The sequence below is a fragment of the Onychomys torridus genome, chromosome 23, assembly GCF_903995425.1.
Source record: "Onychomys torridus chromosome 23, mOncTor1.1, whole genome shotgun sequence".
NCBI lineage: Eukaryota > Metazoa > Chordata > Mammalia > Rodentia > Cricetidae > Onychomys > Onychomys torridus.
In genome coordinates this window covers 62443317-62468513 of record NC_050465.1, presented here as the reverse complement: position 1 = coordinate 62468513, position 25197 = coordinate 62443317, and the positions used below count along the sequence as shown (strand labels likewise).

Genomic DNA, 25197 nt, shown 5'->3' with positions numbered 1-25197 from the left:
AACTCGCTTTTCAACACCTCGGGGAAGGATTCCCTACCTGGGCGTCCTTGCCACCTCTGTACCCGCCCCTCTAGCACTCCGCCCACCTAACTTGGTTTAGGGCTTTGGGAGCATCTGGGCCTATCCGTATTGTTGCCTTTCGGAATAGAGATAATTCCACCCAATTTATGTTTATTTTCCAAGCTTTTCAGCTAGCAACATAATACATCTATATTAAATGATCCAGAGAGTGGGATTTTTCTTGTATTTAGTTGAAAAACGGGAGTGCAAATTGTTGGATTTGCACAGGCATTATCTGAGGCAGCCCAAAAGAGGAGCGGCGGGTCCTTGGCCCTACGGCCGCTGAGGCCCCGCACGTGGCGCAGGCGCAGTGTCCGCGTTTCGCCATGCCGACTGTCAGCGTGAAGCGAGACCTGCTCTTCCAAGCCCTGGGCCGTACCTACAGTGAGTGCTCGCTCCGTGGCCTGGGCTCGGTGCCTGGGGGAGCCTGGCTCGCCCGGCAGAAGGGCATTCTGGCGGCGTTCATGCCGCCACGCGGGGTTTGGTCCTGCCGGGCGGGAGTCTGCAGGGGTGCGCTGACGGGTGAGGAAGCTGGGCTGGGCTGAAGTAGCTTCTCGGAACCAGCTGCCGTTGCATCATCCGCCCGTGTCGGCACCTCTGTAGCATCCTTTCAAAGACAGCTCCTACTGCGTGCCCAGCACCGACTTTGGTGTCGGGACACAGAGTAGGAAGGATGCCCTGGGTTGCATCACCAATGTAGGCAAGCTCGGTGGAACCAGATTGACAGCGAAGGGGAGACGTCTGAGAAAGTCGTGGGCCAGGCTGCCTTCGAACCCGCCTCTTCGAACTCAGCTTCTCGAGTGCTGGGATAACAAGCGTGTGCCACCAAGCCCGGCATTCGCTTTGTTTAGGATTGACTGGGCTCCCGTTGCTTTGTGCCAGGCACTGTTGAGAGAATAGGGCTGTGCACATGACACGCGAGATTTCATTTTAGTGAGACAGTGACAAACCAGTACACCAGTAAGACGGTTTATTGGAAATGCTAAGTGTTTTCTAGGAAAGGAAACCAGGTGGTGTGCGGGAGCAGCATTTGACAGGTAACGTTCATTGGAGGACCGAACAGAGTCTCTTCTTTGGGCTTAGTATTCACAATACACTTCATTTCTTTCTCAGTTCTAAACTAAACCATTGGAGGAAAAGGGAGGTAAATATTTTAAGCAAATTATCATTTTCTGCACAGATGTAGTAGTTGAAATGATATCTGCCCCATCCTGTAATTATCAGCTTTAAAGGTCATAACAAGTGATTTATCAGAGCCCCTTTTGGGGCGGGGTACTAAATGTACTTAATGATGTATTTAGCAAGGGATTCAGCTGCTCATAAGAAGATAGTACTGACACTGTGAACTAAACTTTTGAAAAAGTTTTCTAAAGATGTACTCTTAGATATAACCCATTCCCTGTTAATCTTCATCTACTTGTTTGTAGTTTTTTGTTGTTCTTTTGAGACAGAACCTTATTCTGTAGTCCAGGCTGGCCTTAAACTTGTGGGCATCCTCTTGACTCAGTCTCCCGAGTGATACACTTATAGTTGTGAGCAGGAACTGTCCCACATTCTTAGGAACAGAGGAAGTAGCTTTGCCTCTGGAATGTGGCCCTAGTGTCTTAACCACTCTCCATGCTTTTTTATATTCCTCACTTGCCCTACACCATATTCTCTCTAGTGGTTTTTGCCATATCTGAACTGCACAAGATGGTGTGTGGTGAGTTTAACACATTTATAATCTGTTCCCAGCCAGGTCCTTATCTCTGGAAAAGTAAGCAATTATCTGAATTTTTAAAAGGTAATGGGACTTATAACCCGTTTGCCACTGTCAGGTAATATTTAAATAAATTCTCTGTCTGCTTTTTTCCCACTTTCAAATGGTGGATGATCAAATCAGCTTGGTTTTTCCACCCAGATTGTTAACTATAGGATCTTTGGAAATTCTTTACCCTTCCTGTTACTAAGATATACATCAAATGGGTTAGTGATACTCTTTATTGTGTTCTTTTCTCTTTATGTGTCGGTTGAATGGCGGCTGAAGTTGGAAAAGCCCATTCACCAAACCATCTAGTTTGCAAATGAAGTGTGGGTCCCGCCTGTGTCTTCCTCCTTTTTCTCTTTCTTCTTGTTTTCAGATGTCTCATTGGTGCTCTTCCATTTCCCTTCCTCATTTAGACCCCGCCAAGGTCGCTGTCCATCTGAAATCCCGTTTTTATTTCCAGTTGCCGCTGTCACCTTCCATGTCTTTTTTGGTAGAGCATAGTTCTCTCTCGTTTCTTGTTACTCGGCATTTGTCTCCTCTGCCTTCCTGGGAGCAGCGCTGTCTTTTTTGTTGGTCTTGGTCTTTTGATTGCCTTTCTGTTCAGCTGTTTTCTTTTGCTACCCATTTTCTTGTCAACTGGTTTCTTGTCATTGCTTTTCAGTTTGAGCCCTGTTCTAGTTTGGTATAGTAAGGACTTCCAGAGCCATCTGTGTGCCACACAAGCAGATAGTTTTTTAGGTCTACCATTTTTATTGGAGGAAATTATTCATGGTTTTATTTTTGGTTCTTTTGTCTAAATTAAAAAATATATAGCTTAAAGGAATAAGGCATAATTAAGATAATATATTTTAATAGATCCATATGGTTTGATTCATTGCTGTTTAGCTGACACAAGTTTTGCATGTTATAACAATAATTGTTTGTTATTGAGTTCCCGATGGTCAAGGATCAAGGTTTGGTGACCTGGTCAGAATTCTACTCCAGGTTGCAGGTCTGTAGTCAAGAGTTCATTGGGGCCAGAGAAGCTGCTTTTAGGTTGTTGTCATTTGTTTGTTTTCTTTCTTTTTTGGTTTCTCATGACAGGGTTTCTCTGTGTAGATCTGGCTGCCCTGGAAGTCCCTCTGGAGACCAGGCTGGCCCTCTAACTCTAAGAGATCTGCCTGTCCCTGCCTCCTGAGTGGGATTAAAGTCATGTGCCACTACCACCCAGCTAAGTTGTTTTAAAATTATTGTTATTGTTTAGACTTACACATTTTGTTTTATATGTATAAGTGTTTTGCTGTGCACCACGTACATGTCTGGTGCCTGTGGATGCGAGAAGGTAGATTCCCTTGGAACTTGAGTTACTGTTGGTTGTAAGCCACCATGTGAGTTCTGAAAATCGAACCTGGGTCCTCTGTAAGACCAACAAATGCTTTAAACTGCTGAGCTATCTCTCTGCCCCCTAAGTTTTCTTAAGCAGGCCCTGTTTACCTGCTGACTTTTGGCCAGCGGCTTCAGTTCCTTCTACCTTGGCTTTTGTTAATTTGTCCCAGAATCACTCTGAGAGAGCAGGTGAATGGGAGAGCTCAACAAGTATCCTCAGTCAGTGATAATTGCTCAGAAGGGCTATTTTTTCCATATGTTCTTGCTCACACAGACCAATCCTGACCTGGTGTGAAAGGGGACTAGATAAGCAGTTAGGGATCACTGGTATCATTGTCTCTCCCCCAACCACCAAATGCTTCTCATGTTCATCTGCATGCAAAGTATACCTGGCCCAGAAGTGTCATCTTACAGCAGCAGCTCCAAGTCCACAGTCAACATCATTTCAGATGGATGAGGGACTGGGGATGTAGTTCTCTGAGTTTAGCATCTTGTGATGAGTTAACTAGTGATCTAAGAAGCTCAAGCACTGTGGTGGGTGTCCTTCATACACCTGAGATGCCATAGAGGGACAGGCCTGGGGTAACTACTAAAGGTAAGGAAATGGAGCTCAAAAAGGAGCCACTGGTCCATGGCCATTCTGAAGTCAGATGGCAAATGCTGGATGGTCTTGATTAGGTCTCAGGCCTGGGGTAATTCTCCGTGGCGCTGTGCCTTGCCCTCTAGGCTCTGCTTCCACTCTCGAGTAGCCCCAGAAAGCATGTGCTTCACAGCTGATTAGTTTTCTCAGTCTGCTTCCTGTCAATAGAATTTCAGGGGCTCAAAGACTTCCTTTGTCTTGTTTCCGCCCCTCAGTTCAAGCTGGCTGTGTCTGCCTAAGTGTTGTTTTCTGAAAACCTTCTGGGTCTTTGGTAAATTTTTGTTGGATTCTTTTCCATTAGTTAAAAACCACAGACTCCAAAAACCTCTGAAATTAGCTGTTTCAGAACTTTGGGCCTTTTCATATCATGCTCTTAATTAAGCTTTATTGTTTTATTAATTGGATTTGTGAGGTGCATCCTTAATTTCTTTATTGCACCTTTTGTTTGAATGAATTGTGCCTTTGATCTGACTGAAGGTTTTCAGTCATACCCTTGATTCTATCTTAAGCTTAGGATTTGGTTTCTGCCCAGAACTTATTTAATTTTAGGATTGCTTTACATTTGGAAGGCCAAACTTTTTTCTAATCAAAATCCTGGCTCTTTGTGTTTAATAGCTCTTCCTATGTTAATCTCTTCTTCCATAAGTGGTAAAAATCAAACTAGTCAACAAACAAGCTGCTCTTGGAGCACTGATCCCAAGTCTCAGTTACATCAGGTAAGTGCGTTTTCTCAGTCCATGTACCTGCAGGAATGGTACTGATCACGTTTCTCCCTTATGTAACAAGGGTGCCCTTCTATTTTCCTACAGTACTACCTCACTGTCCTCCCTGCCTTCCCCTGCATCCTGACTCACGCCCACGAGTCTTCAGCTAATAGTGTTTTTAAGGCCCTTGGCTTTTCTCATGCAGCCCTCAAAGCCTGCCGTCTGATTGCAGAGCCATTCTCACGATTTTATTATAGGACCACTCCCTTTGCAGAGACTGGGATTTGTATCAGTTTTCTGGTGCTACGTAAGAAATTATCCCAGTTCTTAGGACTAGGAAAAAATATGCCTTTGTTGCTTCCCACAGTACCTGAGTGACAGGAATCAGGGGGTTAGCTGGGTGGTTCTGGCTCTAGGGCTCTTGCTAGGTTGCAAATAAGCTGTCATCTAGAACTACAGTCACATCAAGGGTTGGCTGAGTCTGAACATCTGCTTCCTAGCTAACTCATGTGATTGCGTCATATGTATGTTCACACAGAGGCAGGATCGTTATAGGCCATGTTGGAGGCTAGCTACCTCAGTTACTACATACACAAGTTAATGGTGGCATTACCCTTTTCACCTAAGTCAGAGAGTTGGGAGCCATCCGAGTCTTGCTCACTCACTTACTCACTGTTCCTCCAGTAATCAGCCAACCATTGAGCCTTACACATTCAGCTCCCAACATTTCTCATGTTCCTTCTTCTCTATATGCTGTTGGCCTAAGTGAATACCTCTGCACTTCACTTGTAGGAGGTTCCCTCAGTCATCCTCTACCCTGCCACAAGTCTTAGAAGTGCAGATGTAGGGAACCAAGCTTGGTGCCTCACAACTGATAGAAATACATGCGAGTCTGAGGCAGGAGGATCTGGAGTCAGAGGCCAGCCTTGGTATGTATAAGTGGCAGGCTGACCTGGTCTGCCTGTGAGGCCTTGTTTCAGAAAAATACCAAAACAAAGTAAAATGAAGATCTAGAGCCAAGGATGAAAAAGAGAAAAAAACAAAACAAAACAATAACCAAAAACCAAATCTAATCCTGTTTTGCCTAGCTGAAAAGCTCCTGAGTGCAACTCCTATTGTCTGCAGGTAGGACAGAGGGCAAGTCCCTTGGCATGTCATGAGCTACCCCTTTTTCTACTTGATCTCGTTTCTTTCCAACACGAACTTGATTCTTTATCTATATTGAAAGCACTTGATTCACTCCCTCCAATTTTTGACTGGTGAAGACATCCTTTATGTAGCTTTACGTGAACCAAAGAAGAGCTCTGTGCTACCCCTGTGCCTTGTACTGGGTATATTTATTTATATTTATATACACTTAGGATTCCTTTGCAAGAGAAGGAAGTAGTTCAGGCAGGGATTGTAATTTATCTTTGTAGCCCTGGCATCTAGTACTGTTGCTTGGCACATAATGGCAGTAAATATTTGTTAAATTGAATTGAAGTTTGATATCTAGATCAGACAAGTCTTTTGTTGTTTTAATTTGATGTTGGGAATTGAACCTAGGGCCTGTGACATACTAAGTATTCATTTTGTCACTGAGGCCAACTCCTCGTCCTGGATCAGGAAACCAAAGACATCTAGTTCTTTACTAGTATATAGTGGTCTTTGATGTGTGTTCAATGTTGGATAAATGAAGACCTTGAAAATGCTGTATTGTATTAGAGCAAAGTGAAGTAAGGCATAGAAGTATTAGATTTTACAGACTCATTGTGTTTCAGGGTACTATGCTAGCTCCATTTACATCTTTTTAAGGTTCCATGCTAAAAATGGTGGCAAAAGGTTGCTTTACAGATCAGGGTGTTGGTGAAGTTTACGTGAGGTGCTGAGTCCTCCTCATGAGTGAGGTAGAAGTCAAAACCCTGGTTAGTGTGGTTCCAAAAACAAGTATCAGGCCACCTGAGAGATTCTTGAATGACTACTAAGATTTGGTGGCATTCCTTTGTAATTTTAGGTCCTATGGTTTTGAGCCTGCTTTCTCATTTGATCTCTACTTAATACCCTGAGTCTGAAAAGACATCTCAGCACTGGTAACCAAATTCTATAGTTGGTATTACTGTAGAGTAATCAGCCCTTTAATTGTTTTGTTTGATGTTTGCATCAGGCAAATCTTTTCTTATTGTTTTGATGCTAAGGAGTGGGCTCAGAGCCTCTGACTTTTCTAAGTCCCACCCTTTGCCTTGGAACTTAAGACATCTCTCTAGCTTTTCACTAGCATGTGGTGGCTTTGATGCTGTGTGTTCAGTGTTTGATAACCTGAAAACCCAGAGATGCTATACTAGGTGAAAAAGCAAAGCACATAAGAGAATTTTGTCAGTTTATAGACCCATTTTATTTCAGGGTATTAAGTATGTTTCTTAGCTTTATAAAAACAAAACAAAACAAAACAAAACAAAAACACTGGCAGCTGGGCGGTGGTGATGCATGCCTTTAATCCCAGCACTCAGTGGGCAAAGGCAAGTAGATCTCTATGAGTTCAAGGCCAGCCTGGTTTACAGAGTGAGTTCCAGGCCAGCCAAGGTTACACAGAAAAACCCTCCAAAACAAAAAACAAATAAACAAACAAAAAGCCCAAAACAAAATAAAAAAAAAAAAAACAAAACCAAACCAAAACAAAACCCACTGGCAACCCTTTCTGTTTTTATAGTGATCGCTGATGCCTGATAGAATGTTCAGGGTTAGGAAATTAAGCAGTAGGTGAGAATCATAGATTCATATGCAGTTTTCATTTATGCAGAACACTTTAAAATTAACCTTCTTTTTTTTTCCTTCTAGCTGATGAAGAATTTGACGAACTATGTTTTGAATTTGGCCTGGAACTTGATGAAATTGTATGTATCAGATTTTTTAAAAGATATTCTGTCTATGAGCTCATTTTAAAAAGTATTTTCTTATTTCTGTCGAATAAGCCCTGAGGGGTTTTTTGTTTATTTGTTTGATAAATTTGTGTTGTAAATTTTATCCCTTAAAAAAAGCTTTATTTAAAATAATATTTTGTTTTTGAGATTATAGTACAATTATATCATTTCTTCCTTCCCTTTCCTCCCTCTAAACCGTTCCATGAATCCATCCTTCCTCTGTTTTGTTGTTTTTGTTTTTTTGTTTTTTTGAGACAGGGTTTCTCTGTGTAGCTTTGCACCTTTCATGGAACTCACTCAGTAGCCCAGGCTGGCCTGGAACTCACAGAGATCCACTTGCCTCTCCTTCCTCTCTTTTAAATAAATACATGGCTTATTATTTTTTTTTTTTTTGTTACATACATATATGTATGTACACACATACACTTATTTCCGAACACATAAATGTAACCTCCCTCTGCATAGTGTTGCTTGCACGTATTTGCTTTCAGGATATTGGAAAACCAATTGGTTTGTATGAGCTCTTTTTTTTTTTTTTTTTTTAAATTTAGACTCTGGCAGTGTGGGGATTTCGGGAGGATTACTTGCCTTTTTGAACTCACAGTTTATCTTGCCAGGCCTCATTTTTGAGAAACAGATGATTTGCTTTATATGATCATATGCCTTCCAGCTCTGAAATGTATTTATGGCTCTTTGATTTCTGTCAGGTGGTAGGCCAAGCTTAGCCTTCACATATGAGCTTCGTGAGCCGAGTCTGAAAATGACGTTGATGCCCCTTGCAAAATCAGGCTACTTTTTGTTCAAATAGCTTCAATTCTCTGGTTACCATGTTATTTCTTCATTTAGAGCTCTTCTGATATCTGCCATCCAGCAGGGAATCTTAGCTTTCTTCACTGAAAAACACTAATCTTATTACTGCTTCAATCAAACATGATTCAGTTTTAATTCTTTTTCTTTGGCCTCTCTCCATTCTCTTCTTTTCTTTCCTCTCTTCTTTCTTTCCTCATTTTTAATCATTTTCTCTGGATTTTCAATTTTGCTTCTTAAGTTTGAGTACCAGGTTAGATGTGTTTTAGAGCCTGGAACAACCTTAAACAGCCCCAGCACTGCGTGGACCCATGAAGTTCTCAAGGATGACAGGGCCCACATAGTGGCCAAAACGAGGTCCCCCCACCCATGTAAATACAGATTGTAATTATCACCCCCGCCCCAGTTTTTGAGTGTCATATGAAGAAATGAGTTTCAGTGTGACATTTTCAAACACATGTCATTGTGCATCACCCTCCTCTGTCCCCCTCAGCCCGTCTTGCTGACGATCTTCCTTTCTCCAGTTAACAGGTTCTAATTACTGTGGATGGGCTTGATTAGTCAGTGTGTGGCAGGAAGGTGTCATATCACGCATAAAGCATGGTGTGTTGCCAAGCTCCCTCTGTTACTTTGGCAGGTTGTTGATGGGATTCCCATTAAGTAGCATTTCCACATAAAGGCTAACAGTAACACTTGAAATTTAACTTTTACCACTGTTCAGTCTTTTGGCTAAGGTCACAGGTTGACTCTAACTTTGAGTCGTTATAATTGAAAATTTCTTAAATGTATTTATAGTGCCCTGCTGTTGTAAATATAAATATAAAAATAGGAGTGAAATTTAACTTTTGGGCTATGACTATCATCAAACGTCTGTTGTTTTCTGCTGTAACATGCCTAAGGTCTTCAAAGCTCTGCTGCTGCATCCAGATGGGGCCGTGGTGGACTCCTTCCGTTTGCTCTCTCTGTGGCTTCCCGTGGCTTCTCTTGTCCTTCCAGTCTTCAGCACAGCTCTGCTCTCTGGATGGACTGTCAACTTGTCCTCATGTTCCTTCTAGGCGTGTGCGCCCATGGGGCTACTTGCCAGGGTGTTGCGGGAGTGCAGTTTCTGTCATGTGACTCATCTGGACCTTTTGGACGCTTACGTTGTCCTCTGTGTTCTGGACGATGGCTTTCATTTCCTTTGGATGGCAAAACTGTGTGTGTGATGTGGCAGATACTGTATGGCTTTAGAGCTTATTGTCTCTGCCATAACTGAGTGCAGGATAGTAGGTGATAACATATGTAATTGTATTTATTTGTGTTCCAGTAAAGCATGATTTGCAGAAACAGGTGGGGTACATAATTTGGCTGATGAGCCACTGTTTGCTGATGTTGCTTTAGATGGACTATAGTGTTCTGGGGTGAAAAACAGTATTTTTCTGTCTGCTGTGATTATGATGTGTGTAGCATTTTTTGTTGTTTTGTTGCAGAAAAGATATTTTGTAGTTTATTAAACTTCTTTGGCTTGTTTTAGACTTCTGAGAAGCAAATCATAAGTAAGGAACAAGGAAATGTAAAGGCACAGGGGGCCTCAGATGTTGTGCTTTACAAGGTTGACGTCCCTGCCAACAGATATGATCTCCTGTGTCTGGAAGGATTGGCTCGGGGACTTCAAGTCTTCAAAGAAAGGTAAGGAACTGTGCACATTTCTAAGTTGACTCTCTTCTTTTCTCCCGTTGTTATCAGCAATCAGGCTTAAATTTCTAGGAAAAACCTCATGGGTAACAAAGCTTTAGGTCAGCATAAATGGTGATTGGAAGATAAGAGTCATGTGGACTGTAGCCATTTCAAAATTGGGAAACATAGTTTAAAGCTGGGAATACATGATCCTGGGTTGCCTTGAAAGTCCTTCAGCAGGGTTCTGTGGTTCCCCTTAGTAATTCTGATGCAGTGGATAGTTCATTAGATTTATTAAAGCATGAGGGGAAAGTAGAGGTGACAGTGGACTTTATTTCCCTTCACCTTAATAATCATAAGGAGCCCCGGGTAGAAACCATTGTGGAAATTTTGAGTATCTTATGGTGGTCTATGGTCTTGGACATGCTAATTGTAGCTTCTCTAGTTTTAGTCTCCTGATGTGGAATGAAGATTTTTAAGGCTCTTCAAACCCAGCATGCAGTATAGAAGGCAGTAAAAATATAAGATGAAGAAGGTGAAAATAGAGCCACCAGAATTAATTTTTTTTGTTTTTATTTACTTACACATCTGTTGCTAAAGAGAATGTGCCTTTGGTTGCTGGGCTACATTTAGAACTTACGAAATGTTTGGGTGAATGTAGATATTTGAAATGATGATTGGTTAAGTGTTTTGAGTTTGGGGGTTTGTTCAGTTGCTTTCATACTTGACAATAAACTGACTGGATTTTAGGACTATGAGTCAGGATCTTTTATTTTTATTTTTTTAATTCATGGATATAGGTGTTTATGTGTATGTGTGGAAAAAGGCATCCTTTTTACATATCCCTGGCTGGCCTGGAACTTAGTATGCGCACCAGGCAGGCCTTGATTCCATGGTAGTCCTCCTGTCCCTGCCTTCTGGGTGCTGGGATTCTACACATGTACAGCCATTCCTGTCTAGGATCTGCATTTTCAATAAACACCATAGTAATGTTTATGTCTAGCAAAGGTTAGGACACAATTTCAGCCTTGCAGTTACTGGTATGGCCCATAAGCCAGCAGCGTCTCCATCACAAGAAAGCTTGTTGCAAGTGTTGGCTCAGCCATCAGGACCCACGGAGCCAGGATCCGAGCTTCAACAGACTCCTCAGTGGGCTGCAGAAGTACTGACTTACAGCAGGCTTCGGGTGATGTCAGGCTGCCCAGAAATGCCTCCAGACTTCACTGGCACCGAGCTTTCACACTGCCTTCTCTGGTTCAGTAACTTTGGGTAGAACCAGGGCGCATTAGTCTCAAGTCAGTGAGCTTGCTGTAGTCTTGAAACTTAGAATGTTGGGGTGGCAATGAAACTGAAACAGTCTAGTCCAGGCCCTTGAGCAGTTTCTCTGTTAATAGGTTTGTGGTCTTGGCTGGGACTCCAGTAGAGACTCATTACCATGAGTATTCTGTGCATTTTTGGACAATTGTAAATGTTAGGAAGCTTGCAGTTTTTTGTTTTATTGTTTTTAATATTCAGCAAAGCTGACTTACTATAACCTATTTCCCTAATTCTGTTGATTTTTATATATGTGCTTCTTCATATTTATAAGCATAAGATGTAATTATCAAATAGTCTTACTATTTTGAGTAACTTTGTTTTAATACTATTTTAGGATAAAAGCTCCAGTATATAAACGAGTAATTCCTAAGGGAGAAATCCAAAAATTGATTATCACAGAAGAGGTAATAAGAAAAGTTCTTATTTTTCCCTTAATCCCCCATTTTATGCATGTATTAATAAGGTAGGAAGGAAAAACCAACAATGCCAACCTTTCGGCCAAATGTCATTTCCTGTGGTCATGTGTTAAGATTGCTGTGTTTTCAGTTTCTCAACCTTAAAAATTGTCAGTTTATGGGGCTGGAGAGATGGCTCAACAATTAAGAGCACTGGCTACTCTTCCACAGGACCTGGGTTTCATTCCCAGCACCCACATGGCAGCTCAGAACCATCTGTAATTCCATTTGCAGGGGTCTGATGGTCTCTCTAGCCTCGTGGGCACCAACTATACATGTGATGTACATGCGTATATGCAGGCAAAACACCTGTACATATCAAATAAAATAATAGTTTTGAAAAGACTTTCAATTTACTATTAAGAAGTGAAAGAAAACAAAGTAAATTGCTATTATAAAGCACATTCGAGTCAGGTATGGTGGTGCATATGTAGTTCCAGAACTTGGGAAATGGAGGCAGGAAGAAGAGTTCAAGGCTAGCCTCGAGTACACGAGAAACCGTTGAGAAGTCCAGACCAAAACAAAGAAAAAGCTTGAGGGTTGGGGTGTAGCTCAGTGGTAGAGCACGGGCTTAGTCTGAGAGATGCCCTGTTCAGTGTCTGCTACAAAAAGGTTTTTGATTAAACAAATAAGACATATTTCAGATATAGTTGTTTAAATTGTGGTAAATTAATTTTTACCACATTTATAAATATAAGTAGAATTAATACAATTTATGGTAAAAGTAAGGCCTATGAACAAATTATTTTAATTTCTCCTTAATTATTTATTATTCAGAAATTGTACTGAAATGTAAATTCAGCTTGTGTAGTACCTTTATTCCTGCTTACCACTTTAACTCCTTGTTGATTGACTACATGTATATTTGTCTGTTTGAGTCAAAATTTGTGACCCTGTCAGGAGTGCAACCACTTTTCTGTGGTGAAATGTCGACAAAGGAAAGCCGTAGTACTAACTTCTTGATGGTGTTCTGATTTCCAGACAGCTAAAGTACGCCCTTTTGCCGTAGCAGCGGTTCTCCGGAATATCAAGTTCACTAAAGATCGATATGACAGCTTCATTGAACTTCAAGAGAAACTACACCAGAACATTTGCAGGTTCGTAGGGCTTCGTCCTGTTTCCTCCTGGTCTCCCCTTTTCCTCCTGCTTCCTTTCCATCCCTTCTGTTTCCCATCTCCTGGTCTCATGGATCTACCTGTCTTAGTTACTATTCTGGTACTGAAGAGACACCATGTCCAAGACAACTTATAATAAAAGGAAGCATTTAATTGGGCTTGCTTACAATTTTAAAGGGTTAGTCTGTGGTCATCATGTCGAGAGCATGATGGCAGGCAGACGGGCAGGCATGGTGCTGAGAGCTTTACATCCTGGTCTATAGGCAGCAAGTAGAGAGAGACACTGAGCATGGCATGAGCTTTTAAAAGTTCAAAGTTCACCCCCAGAGACACATGTCCTCCAGCACGACCACACCTCCTAATCTTTCCCAAATAATTCCACTACCTGGGGACCAAGCATTCGAACACTCGAGCGTAGGGGGCCATTCTCATTCCAACCTCCACACTGGCGCCTTCTGCAGATCATTTTCAAACATTTCTAAAGGAGGTCATGGGAGATTCACTTTGTGTACCGGATAGATGCTTGTTACTGTTGAACACTGGCGTGGGGGGTTGGAGAGGTGGTGCAGTGGTAGGGGGACTTGCTGCTCTTGCTTTTGGTTGTCAGCACTCACATGCTGCAGCTTAGAACCATGGGGCTGTAACTCCAGCACCAGATCATCTGACAGCTCAGGGTTGCTTGGAACCTACACCTGTTTGTGTATGTACAGATACATGCATAAAACATAAATAAAAAGAAATATTAAGAATGGTATGTGTGGTATGTAGAGGATTTTTATTCCTGGAGGTTTTCTTGTTTATTTTCTTTCAAATCATTTTAAAAAAATTACGTTTGTAAGTATGGTTTGTTTGTTATGCATGCTGGAAGTCAAACCAAGGTCCATGTGCATGTAATATTCTACCATTGAGCTATATTCCCCCAACCTTGTTCAGATCCTTGTTAATAGATTACGTTACCAAATGTAAACCATGGTAATTGGAAGGTTAGGGTGGCATTTAGAACATGAAAAAGTTTCTTTGGTCCACTTTTTAAATAAGTATAGTTAAATTTTGACACATAAAACTTGAGCAGGGGTAGACATAGACCTAGCATGTAGTGTGGGCCTAGGCTTGATCACAACACTAGAAAAAAAATTAAATAAATAGAAGCAACCTGAACTTCAGTGACTGAAGTTTGCTTTATTTTATCTTTTTTTGTTGTGCTGCGTGCCAGTGCCAGGGCCTCACTCGTGTTAGGTGGATATCCTAGCCTGAGCCTTGCTGAGCTGCTCTGGCACAGAAGGCATTACTTTATTGTATTCCACTTCAACCTCTGTCTTACTTATTGTTTCTGGAAATCGTGAACTTTAACTACCAGGGAGGAGAGAGCAGCACCTCCTATAATCCTCAGGCATTCCAGAGTCAGTTCCTGCCAGTAACTCCTAAGTAATATCTTCAGAGAGTTTTGGAACTTGACATCCTGGTTGTCACAGATTGCCGTGAAGTTGTTCCTAACGCCCCCTTAGCCTTTGATGGCTGTACTGTCTGTGCAGTGCTTCCTCTGTAATTCCCATTGTCTCTTTTTCCACTTCGGCCCGTGTAGAAGCTTATTAGTTTTATTAGTGTTTCACAGAACATACTTTTAGTTTCCTTGCCGCCCCCCCCCCCCCCCCCGATTTTCATAGACCAAACTTTGACCTCTTCCTTTTTTTTTTTTTTTTAAAGATCTGATTGGTTTCTACTTTGTTATCCATGGATTTGACAATTGTTCATTTATCTAAACTCATGGACAGTGTATTTCATCATATGGTAGTTCTATGTTCATTACTAACTATGTTCATTACCAACTCATCAAATAACAAATGCTTTCTACTTGCTAGCAGTTCTGTCCAGTGCAGCCATAGTTATTCCAGTTTTTATTTACCAATATCTTTTTTGTTGTTATTGTTGTTGTTGTTTGTTTTGATTCAGTACTGGAACTTCAGCCCAGGGCTTTATGCATGCAAGGCAAGAACTCTGCCAATGAGCTACACCCCCAGCTTTATCTAGTATTATACATTTTATCTGATTTATAAATGTGTCGTTATATTTAAATGCTCTAAATATGTGTGTGCTTCCATGTTGAAATAATTTTAAGGAATCATAAGAACATAATACTTAGAGGAAAGCATTTGCTTCCTATTGAACATTTTGTTCACACTATTTAATGACTGTGAGAATTTGTTATATTGCAATAAAGATGTTGTATAGCAGCGATGGGCTGTTTTAAGGAAGTGTTTAAAATACAATTTCAAACACTTGGTCTGTTATCTTCAGAATATTAAGATCTCTCGCTCTCATTTCTCTCTCCTCCTTTGCGCTTGAATGTTTAGGAAAAGAGCCTTGGTAGCTATTGGCACTCATGACTTGGACACTTTGTCAGGCCCATTTACCTTCACTGCAAAACGTCCTTCAGATATCAAATTCAAGCCTCTGAGTAAGACCAAGGAGTATACAGCTTGTGAACTAATGAATATATACAAGGTAAAAAAGTTGTGTGTGTGTGTGTGTCCACTGCCCGGTGACACAGTATAATCTAAGAATAAATAATTTTATATGGGCTAAGGAATAACAAGAAAATATTAAGTCTTTGTTAGCTGGCAAGGGGTGCTTGTGTGGAATCCCAGCATTTTGGAGGCAGAGGCAGGAAACCTTCAAGTTCAGAAAGTCTTTGTTCTCCGTAATTGAACTATTGTGTTTCTACAAGATCAGAAGATTTCCTGTGTTCAGTGTAATCACTGCAGTTCATAGCATGCAGTAGTGTTGAGTCTGGGTTGAGGTGTATATGGGATGCCATGCCTGTACTTTCTGTGTGTTCTGAAGCCAGACTGCATTGAAGGCATGACAGCATGGGTAAGCACTGACAGAAAGACATCACATTCATCACGTGTTTGATTTTTAATTAATTTTTGGTTGATGTGTCTTTAAAAACCTTTCACTGTTGACAAATTATTGTTAACATCTATATTCAGTCATGTGGTCATATAAAGTTGTGACCCACAGTTTAAGTAGCTGTGGCCTAGATCACAATTTCGTTTTGTTTATTGTTTTTTGTTTTGTTTTGTTTTTTGAGACAGGGTCTGTGTAGTTTTGGGGCCTGTCCTGGAACTTGTTTTGTAGACCAGGCTGGCCTCGAACTCACAGAGATCTGCCTGCCTCTGTCCCCCAAGTGCTAGGATCAAAGGTGTGCACCATCACTACCTGGCCAGTTTTGTTTCTTGTTAGCTTTTGGGATTTTGTTTGTTCGTTTGTTTGTTTTGAGACAGCGTCTATATATGTAACCCTGGCTGTCCTGGAACTCACTAATAGACCAGGCTGGTCTTGAACTCATGAGGATCCTTCTGCCTCTGCCCCCTGAGTGCTGAGACTAAAGGCATAAGCCACTATGTCTGAGTTATTCAAGAATTGAGAGCCAGTAAGTAAGCTATTCAATTTTTAATTTTCACATTTGTGTTGAATTAACACTCTTGCATATATAATTAGAAATTTAGCTATTTTGTGTATGTGAGGAATACCATTGCAAAATATCTATCCCTGTTATTATCATCTTAGAGCCTCAACAGTGAGGATGGATTCAGCCCTCATTTAACATTGAAAATAACAAGTAGAAACAGTATTTCTCCTAACTTACCAGTGACTTAATTTGTCTTTCTGAATTTTGTGATGACTTGGCAGTGCCAATGCCAATCTATTGTCACTCTGGGAAAGTGACCAGCTCCTCATCTCACAGTAGGAGAGACTGTATGCAAACACTAAGATGCCCATATGAATAAAGTTTATAAGTTTATAGCTTTCTGCCATTTGGAACATTTTTGGTGTGTTTCTGAGGTTTTTTTTTTTTTGTTTTGTTTTTTTGTTTTTTTTTAAATAACAGTTTAATGTCAGCTGGCTAAAGTAGAAATAAATAATTTTGTTTGACTTAATTCTTTTCAGACTGACAACCACCTTAAGCATTATTTACATATCATTGAAAATAAGCCCCTGTATCCAGTTATCTATGACAGCAATGGTGTGGTCCTCTCGATGCCTCCGATTATAAATGGTAAGTAAGTTCAGGAAGAGAGAGCACGGATCTTTGCAGCTTCTTCTTCCTCTTCTTCGTGCTCTTGCAGAATTCTCAGTAGGCTGACTGAGTCAGTCATTAACTTTAGATCCGAATCTCAGGTCTTTGAAGATGTTATTATTTAAAAATGAAAAAAATATTTTTTATGTGTTTGAATGTTTTGCCTTCATGTATGTCTCTGAACCACATGTGTACCTGGTACCTTTGGAGGCCAGCAGAGAGATCCTCTGGAACGGGAGTTACAGATGGTTATGAATCACCACGTGGGTGCTGGGAACTGAACCCAGGTCCTTTGCAAGAACATCAAGGGCTCTAAGCCACTGAGCCATCTCTCCAGCCCTATAGATTTTATTTTAAAAGTTCCTTGTATATATTTTTCCAAACCTTTAGTTTAACTGCTGATTTTTATGTAAAAAAACTATATTATTTAGAATGACATAGGGTGTACATTTAATTTGTAACTAAAAATATTTATGCATGTGAAGGATATTCGGATAGTAATCTGTGGGTTCTGTCCCATTCTTCAGGGTTTTAGATATTTTTGGAGTCTGGCTAGCGTTTGTAGCGGGGCTTGTGCGTGTGAGCATGCATACCATGAGTCAGTTCTCCTCCCGCCATGTGGGTTCCAGGATTGAACTCAGGCTGCCAGGCTTAAGTGGCAAGCGCACTGGCCCTTTGGTAAAAGAAGAGAAAGAGAGAAATTTTGTTTCCTTTTATTTAGGTGTTTCGGTATTAACAGCAAGTCTCATTGTTGAACTCAAGCTCTGATTTGTAATTTTATAAACTGTTATTTAAATGTTGTACTCTTAATTCCTTTGTGAAGGGAGCTTATGAAGCAGTTTAAATGTGTTCACTTGATTTAGTGGTGCCTAAGCTGCAGAGGAGTTTCTTAGGGGAGACCAGAAGGAGGTTTAGCTGACTCGGATGACAAGGAATTGTTGAGATTACAGATGCCCAGTTTCCCTGGTCAAGGATGTGGACCAAGTTAACTAGACCCAAACTCTTTTTTTTGTTTTTTTGTTTGTTTGTTTGTTTTTTTGAGACAGGGTTTCTCTTTGTAGTTTTGGTGCCTTTCCTGGATCTCACTCTGTAGACCAGGCTGACCTCGACAAAGATCCGCCTGGCTCTGGCTCACTAGTGCTGGGATTAAAGGTGTGCGCCACTACTGCCCGGCCGATCCAAACTCATCTTAACCTTACTGCTTCATAGTTTGTGGTCATGATCGGGTAGTTTAATCTTTCTAAACTTTAGTGATTTGTTTGTAGTTGTTTGTTTTCTATTTTGACACAGGGTTTCTCCATGTAGCCCTGGATGTCCTGAAACTGATATCTAGACCAGGCTTGCCTTGAACTCCTAGAAGTCCACCTGCCTTTCCTTCCTGAGTGCTGGGATTGTTTGCAATTGTGTCATAAGATGGTAAAGATTATCTGTATTTTCCACTTTGCAATGGGAGCTTAGAAGTCTCATATCCTAAGTCTGGTGGCATGGCTCAGTGGAGGGTAAAGGCACTTGGTTTCCCACCTGCTGAGCTCTGTTTGATTCCTGGAAGCTCCCTGGTTGAAAGAGAACAACTCTTGAAGCTGTCCTCTGACCTCCACACATGTGCCATGGCATGCACACTAAATAAATAATTGTATAAAGAAAATGTACATATCCTAGAGTCAGGCATAGTGGCTCTTATCTATAATCTCAGTACTTGGGAAGTTGAGGCAGGAGGATCACTGTAGCCTGGGCTATATAGTGAATTCTAGGTTAACCTGGGCTAATGATACCATGTCTACAAAAGTCAAAGGAAAAAGGTTGCATATCCCCTTACTTCTAGGGTATTTAGATTGTTTTCTAAGTTTAAAAGTAATTTTTTTTAAAATTAAGGTTTGTATTATATCATGTCTCTGAAATTTTTGTTATTGTTTACAGGGAATCATTCAAAAATAACAGTAAATACTAGGAATATATTTATTGAATGCACAGGAACTGACCTCACTAAGGTAAATAAAATCTTTAGTTAACTTTTATACTGTTAGACAAGATACATTTTTCTTCTAGGCCAAGACTGATTTTAAACTTTAAAATGATATAAGAGGTGGGAACAAATTGTTAAAACTTAGAAAATTAAAATGATGTGGATAATCTACAGCTTGTTTATGGTACTTTCATTAATTTATAAATGCTTACTGAGCACCTAATGTCTTTCCAGTGCTAGGACTTAATAAGTATGTGCTTCTTGGCTTAGCAATATAGACATGTGACTGGAGAGACCGCAATTGTATTACTTCACCAGCTTAATTTAAGTGAATAGTCTGTGCTCTTGTGTACATGGAAAGTTTTTCTTCAAAAAAAGATCTGGTTGTGCTGGGTATGGGAAAGCCCAGAATCCCAACCCTTGAGAGTCAGGAAGATAGGGAACTGAGGGTCCTCTTTGGCTATATAAGTTCAAAGCTAGCCTGGGCTACTTGAGACATTGTGTTGAAAAACCAACCAACTAACCACCCAACCAGAAGAATTGGACAAAAGGACTTTTATCCGTAGTGGCTTCATAGCTGACATTTCTGACGTATCTAGACTGTATAGCTTACTAGTTGTCTGCTCACTTTCAATTACTACAAATGTTGGAGTTGATTGCTAGGAGAGCTTTTTTCTTTACACATGGTAAGAAAAGCTGAGAGAGTATGCAGGTAAGCAAGTGAAGAGAGATCTTATAGCAATAGGAGATTGGCATGTGGAAACAGGACCCTAAAGAGAGTCTTCCCCTAGATCTGCAGCGTTGGAGACTATTTGAGGCACTTGATTTGTATCTCTTAATTGTGCTATTTGCCTTTAGAAATATCATCAATGTGATACAAATTTTACTATTTAATTTTTTTTAACGTTTAAATCTATGCACTGACAGATCTTAAATGTATTCACTAAAGCTTATATCCAAGCTAAACCTATAAGAGTAAAGCATATGTCCCAATCAAGGTCTTTTTGTTGTTGTTTTTTAAAGATTTATTTATTTTATGTGTATAAGTGTTTTGCCTGCATGTATATATATGCTCTGCATACATGCCTGGTGGCTGCAGATGCCAGAAAATGGTGCCAGATTCCCTAGAACTGGAGTTGCCTTAAACAGTTTAAGTTGCCGTGTGGGTACTGGGGACTGAGCTTGAGTGCTCTGTAAGAGCAGCAAGTACTCTTAACTACTAAACCATCTCTCCAGCCCCCCAGTAAGGTTTGTTTTAGCCTAAGAACTTATAGGGCCCTTACTACATATTAGGGATGTTCCATGTACTTCGTGTTTGTGTGTTCATTCTTATAGTTAACAAAGGTAGGAATTTTTGTTATCTCTACTTAACCAATGAGAGAATTGAGATGCAGAGAGAATAAAGTGCACCATCTAAAGTCACATTATTAGTAAGTGGTTGAGCCAGGATTCCAGCAGTCTGGCTTCAGAGACTTATGGAATTGATAACATTTACTTCAGTAACTAGCCATTTGTCTCTCTTGAAACCTCATGATCCAGGGTTGGGTGGGGGAACTAAACGATTGGTCTCAGTCATGGATTGTAACTCTCAGAGAGCTGCATAAATAGAGAACACCTGAAGATAAGAACAAGCCTGTTCCTAAGTTTTTATTCTACTTCCTTTCTTAGAATGTGTATGTAAGAGTTCATTTTTAAGTGTTTGAAGACTAAATTATAGTAAATATTCATTACATCTGAATTGAGTGAGAATATACTTATAAATTACCATAATATTTATACTTTTTTCTTTTGCAGGCAAAAATCGTGCTTGATGTTATTGTCACCATGTTCAGTGAATACTGTGAAAATCAGTTTACGTAAGTTGACTCAGCACCATCATTGACCAGTCCTCTGAAACCAAGCCTCTAATGCCTCCTGTACTATTTATAACAATTAGTATACATATATACATGCAGGCAAAACATTCATACATAAAACCCTGGTTGTGATATAGGCTTTACTCTTATATGTCTAGCTTGGATATAAGCTTCAAGGAATATAGCTAAGGTCTGTCAGTGCATAGATTTAGATGTGGTTCCTGTAGCTAGAACACATCTGGGGAGATGACATAGCTCTAAACAATATGTGTTTTGGTGTTTATAAGGCCATGAAGCAATGAAATTTAAGTGGTATTTAATGACCAGTAGGCTTGAGGATGGAAAGATGGAGGAATAGCTAAATAGAGGTGTAGTAGTATATGACAGAGCTACATGTCCTTACTATGTATTAGCATCAGCTTATTCTAGACTCTCAGTTAAATGGCTGAAGTTATGAAGTTTTCTTTTTTTTATAATTTGTATTTTAGGGACTTATGTGTTAACTTCTGTCTTGCAACATAATATCCTGGTAAAGTTTGGGGTATACATCAGTATTGTTAAAGAGTCCATGCAGGATGCATGTCTTACATGGGAAATAAGCTTTCCAGGTGGCCACTGCCTAAAGGGATGGGGGAAGGGAGCTTTGAGGCCTGGAGTGGTGGAATAATTAATATAGTGTGTAGGAAGATTGGTCAAAATGACAATGTTAGCATGTGAGTGATCAGACATGTTGAGGCTGGAGTTATAAAACAGGGTTATTAATCATATGCATTTGAAGCATTTATACCTCATTTAGGAAGCATTTTATTTCTGACCTTTTTTTTTTTTAAATTTTTAGAGTTGAAGCAGTTGAAGTAGTTTCTCCTAATGGAAAATCAAGTACCTTTCCAGTAAGTTCTTAAAAGATGATGATAATCGTAGTCTTGGCCATATTTCCCATAGGTGGTGGTTGTTGAGTGTTTGTTTCTCTGTGTTCTACATTTACTCAGCCTTGCAACACACACTGCACCATGTCTCAGGGGTTCAGTTCTCAGTGTGGGGAGTGATGTGCTGCCTTTCTGTAGAGAGATGGCGAGGCCTGGGGTGTTCAGTAGGTTGTCTGTTAGTAAATGTGGCAAGGATTTAAGTGCAGGTGCCTGACTGTGCCTGTCCTCGCAGTGTATTACACAGTAACATAATGCAGTGATCTCTTAACTAGGTAGCTGGGATTTCTAGTCTCATCCCTTTTATGATTACTCAGTTAGTATGCTCACATTGCTGAAGACCGTCACCATAGTGACTCTGAATGCATTCAGACTGGATTAGAAGTAAGCAGTTATTGTTAAACATTGGCTCTCGCTAGAAAACATCTACGCTACCGTTATTCTTTATTTTTGGTTGCTTTTTAGACAGGTTCTTGCTTGGTAGCTGAGGCTGGCCTTGAATTCATTATGTAGCTGAAACTATTCTTGAATTCATGATCCTCCTGTCTCCCTCCCCAAGAACTGGAGTATGACACTGTATCCATTGTAAGGTGGTCATTTTGAATAGAACATTATCACAATCACAATCATTTAGCTGTAATTTTGGTTCCGTGAGACAATTCTCTGGTCAGCTTGTGTTCCTTTGAGAGTTTTCTTCTTTCTTTTCTTTTATTTCTTTTTTTTTTTTTTTTATGAAACTATTCTGTCATTTATGAAGTGAATCAGAACATAAAATTGCTTTTTTTTTTTTTTAATTAAAAATTTTAAGTTTTATGTATGCAAGTGTTTTGCCCGTCTGTATGTCTGTGAACTAGAGTATTAGGGGCCAGAGGAAGGTGTTCAGGTCCCTGGAACTGAGCTACAGATGGTTGTGAGCTGCCATGTGGGTGCTGGGAAGAGAACGTGGATCCTGTTGAAGATACCAGTGCTCTTAACCCTGAGCCATCTCCAGCCCCTGAATTACATTTATGTGTATGTGAGTGTGCGTGCCCCACAATTCATAGAAGTTGATTCTCTTTCCATCATGTGAGTACCAGGAATGGAACTTAAGTCATTAGACTTGGTGGGAAATGCCTTTCTCTACTTCTCCCAGCCAGTAACATAGTTTTACAAGTATGATAATGTCTGCTAAGAGAAAAGCATTACCCTTCCTAAAAACATTAGTGTTTATTATGGTATTCTTTTAGACATTTTTGGTATTAATAGTGTGTGTGTGTGTGCACTTGTGCGTGCATGTGCATGATGTCTGTGGAGGCCGGAGGACAATGTCGTGGAGTTATTCTCTTTATCCACCTTTACATGGATTCTGGGGTTTGCTAGGCTGATGTAGCAAGCACCTTTGTCCCCTGAGCCATCTCACTGCCCCAACATCCTATTTTATTCTAGATTATCATGGAGAAAGTGGATAACTACTATAGAGCTGAAATCACAGTAACAGCTTTTGTTGATTTAGAGATTCTATAGTTTTGTTTTGTTTTTAATTCGGTTTTTCAAGACAGGGTTTCTCTGTGTAGTTTTGGTGCCTGTCCTGGATTTCACTTTGTCTTGAACTCACAGAGATCCGCCTGGCTCTGCCTCCCGAGTGCTGGGATTAAAGAAAGGTGTGTGCCACCACTGCCTGGCGAGATTCTGTAGTTTATGTTTGGGCTTTTTTTAAAATTTTTATTTTATTTTTTTTAATAATGTTGGGCCTGGAACCCAGGGTACCACAAATGTGAGGCAAGGACTATACCACTAAACTATATGATTTGCATTTTAATGGTGATTGTTGGTTAACTTTTGTTAACAAAACAAGAAAGAAAAAGGAAAAAAAAGGACACCCAGGCTTTCACTGAGACATGGCCTCATGGGTGCCAGGGCAGAGCTCAGGGAACAGCAGCAACACATTAGTGTTGCTAAGATGAGGGACAGAAAAGGGCTTAGGCTTTTTTTAAAGGTGACATTTCAGGGATACCCATTATAAGAGAGCAAGTCCAGTGCCTTCCCAGCAGGATATCCAGCCCTAGGGCTGGATTTGAGGGGTTTGTGAAATGAAGAAATAGGTGCCGTTTGTGTGGTGGGAAAATCGTCAGTGCTTCATTTCAAGTCCATGCATGTGGACAAAGGAAGAATTTCTGGTTGCTTTTTTTTTTTTCCTTAGACCAGAACCTTAGCATCAAATTCATGATCCTCCTACTCCACCCCTTCGGTGCTGTGACCCAGATGTGCACAACTTCATAATGATTTTTTAAATGTCTAATTTGAAGAGCATAGTTCAAAAAGTAAAAAGTATTTTCATGTGCTCTGCCTGCATGTGTCTCTGCACCATGTGCATTCAGTGCTTATAGAGGCCAGAAGAGGACATCAAATCTCTTCTCTTGGAACTGGAGTTACAGTAGGTTGTGAACCATCTTGTAGATGCCGGGGATTGAACTTGGGTCCTGTGAAGATCACCAACTACTGAGCATCTCTCCATTAAAGTTTCCTTTTTTTTTTTAATATGAGGGATTAATAAAACAATATATATTTTTGTAAAGAAGAGGAAAAATAAAAAGTTTTGTTTGCTTTTTCCTCATGAAAGCACATATGTGTTGTAGAGCACTTTTGTAAATTTAAAATTGTGAGTTTCTGAAACGGAGTGCTGGGCATTTGTGGTGAAGGTTTTCTCTTAAACTTATCCTAGAGTGGTGCTGGGGTTGCTCACAGAGTAAAATGTCTCAAGGGGCAGTACTCCTTCCATCCATGATACTGTGAAGGTGGTTGTCTTTCGCTAGCCTTGCTGCTACCTAGAAAGAAGTAAGGTTTTGGAGGTCAGTAATTAATAGTGTGAGCTTTGAAGGTAGGTTGCCTCTTCTCTTCATTATTTCATGCATGCATTGTGTGTGCACTTGTTAACAGTGTGCACATCGAGAATTATTTGGGGTAAGTGTTCATAAGCTGTTTGCAAAAGTGGTGGAGAGCTGTGGGTTTATGCATGTATGTTTTCACTTAAGATAGTAAGGTTGTGTGCCATTTGAAGGAGAGTGAATGGCAGTTTATGACACCTTCCCACCACTTTACTGTCTCCTGGAGCAGATTGATAGGCAGGTCCGGGGACATCATAGTGTTTTTCTACTTGGGAAATGATAACAGAAATTTATTCTTTGAAAAAAATTAATTATGGGAATTGGGGTTTAGCTCAGTTGTAGAGCAGATCCTCAGTTCCAGGAGATAGGTAGGTAGGTAGGCAGGTAGGCAGGCAGATAGATAGATAGATGATAGATAGATAGATAGATAGATAGATAGATAGATAGATAGATAAACTGTGTTTATTTAGGGTGTATGAACTACAGCACCCAAGTGGAAGTCACAGGGCAGCTTGCAGGAGACATCTCTCCTATCATGTGGGATTCAGGTCATCTGATATGACAGCAAGCTCCTTTACTCACAGAGCCATTTGGCTGACCTGAGATATGTGCTCCCTAAGTCTCACTAGTACAGTGAATGGTACACTGTGACAGTTGGATTGTTGTCCGTTCATCATATACTTTAATTGCATAAGACCAAACATTTGTAAACATCTTAGAGATGATACAGTATGATAGTGTTGTCCT

At 40.4% G+C, this 25197-nt stretch overlaps 1 protein-coding gene across 1 annotated transcript in view; it reads left to right on the top strand.

The window, feature by feature from the left end:
* The first annotated feature begins 339 nt into the window (after positions 1 to 339).
* The window catches only part of Farsb (phenylalanyl-tRNA synthetase subunit beta), a 59082-nt gene continuing 34224 nt past the window's right edge, over positions 340 to 25197 (top strand). Inside the window, exons 1-10 of the mRNA XM_036173241.1 lie at positions 340 to 444; positions 7331 to 7386; positions 9734 to 9888; positions 11528 to 11597; positions 12630 to 12745; positions 15115 to 15265; positions 16715 to 16823; positions 18762 to 18832; positions 20602 to 20663; positions 21502 to 21553. Coding sequence (XP_036029134.1) covers positions 387 to 444; positions 7331 to 7386; positions 9734 to 9888; positions 11528 to 11597; positions 12630 to 12745; positions 15115 to 15265; positions 16715 to 16823; positions 18762 to 18832; positions 20602 to 20663; positions 21502 to 21553 — 900 coding nt within the window. The 5' untranslated portion in view covers positions 340 to 386. The remainder of the gene's footprint in view (positions 445 to 7330; positions 7387 to 9733; positions 9889 to 11527; positions 11598 to 12629; positions 12746 to 15114; positions 15266 to 16714; positions 16824 to 18761; positions 18833 to 20601; positions 20664 to 21501; positions 21554 to 25197) is intronic.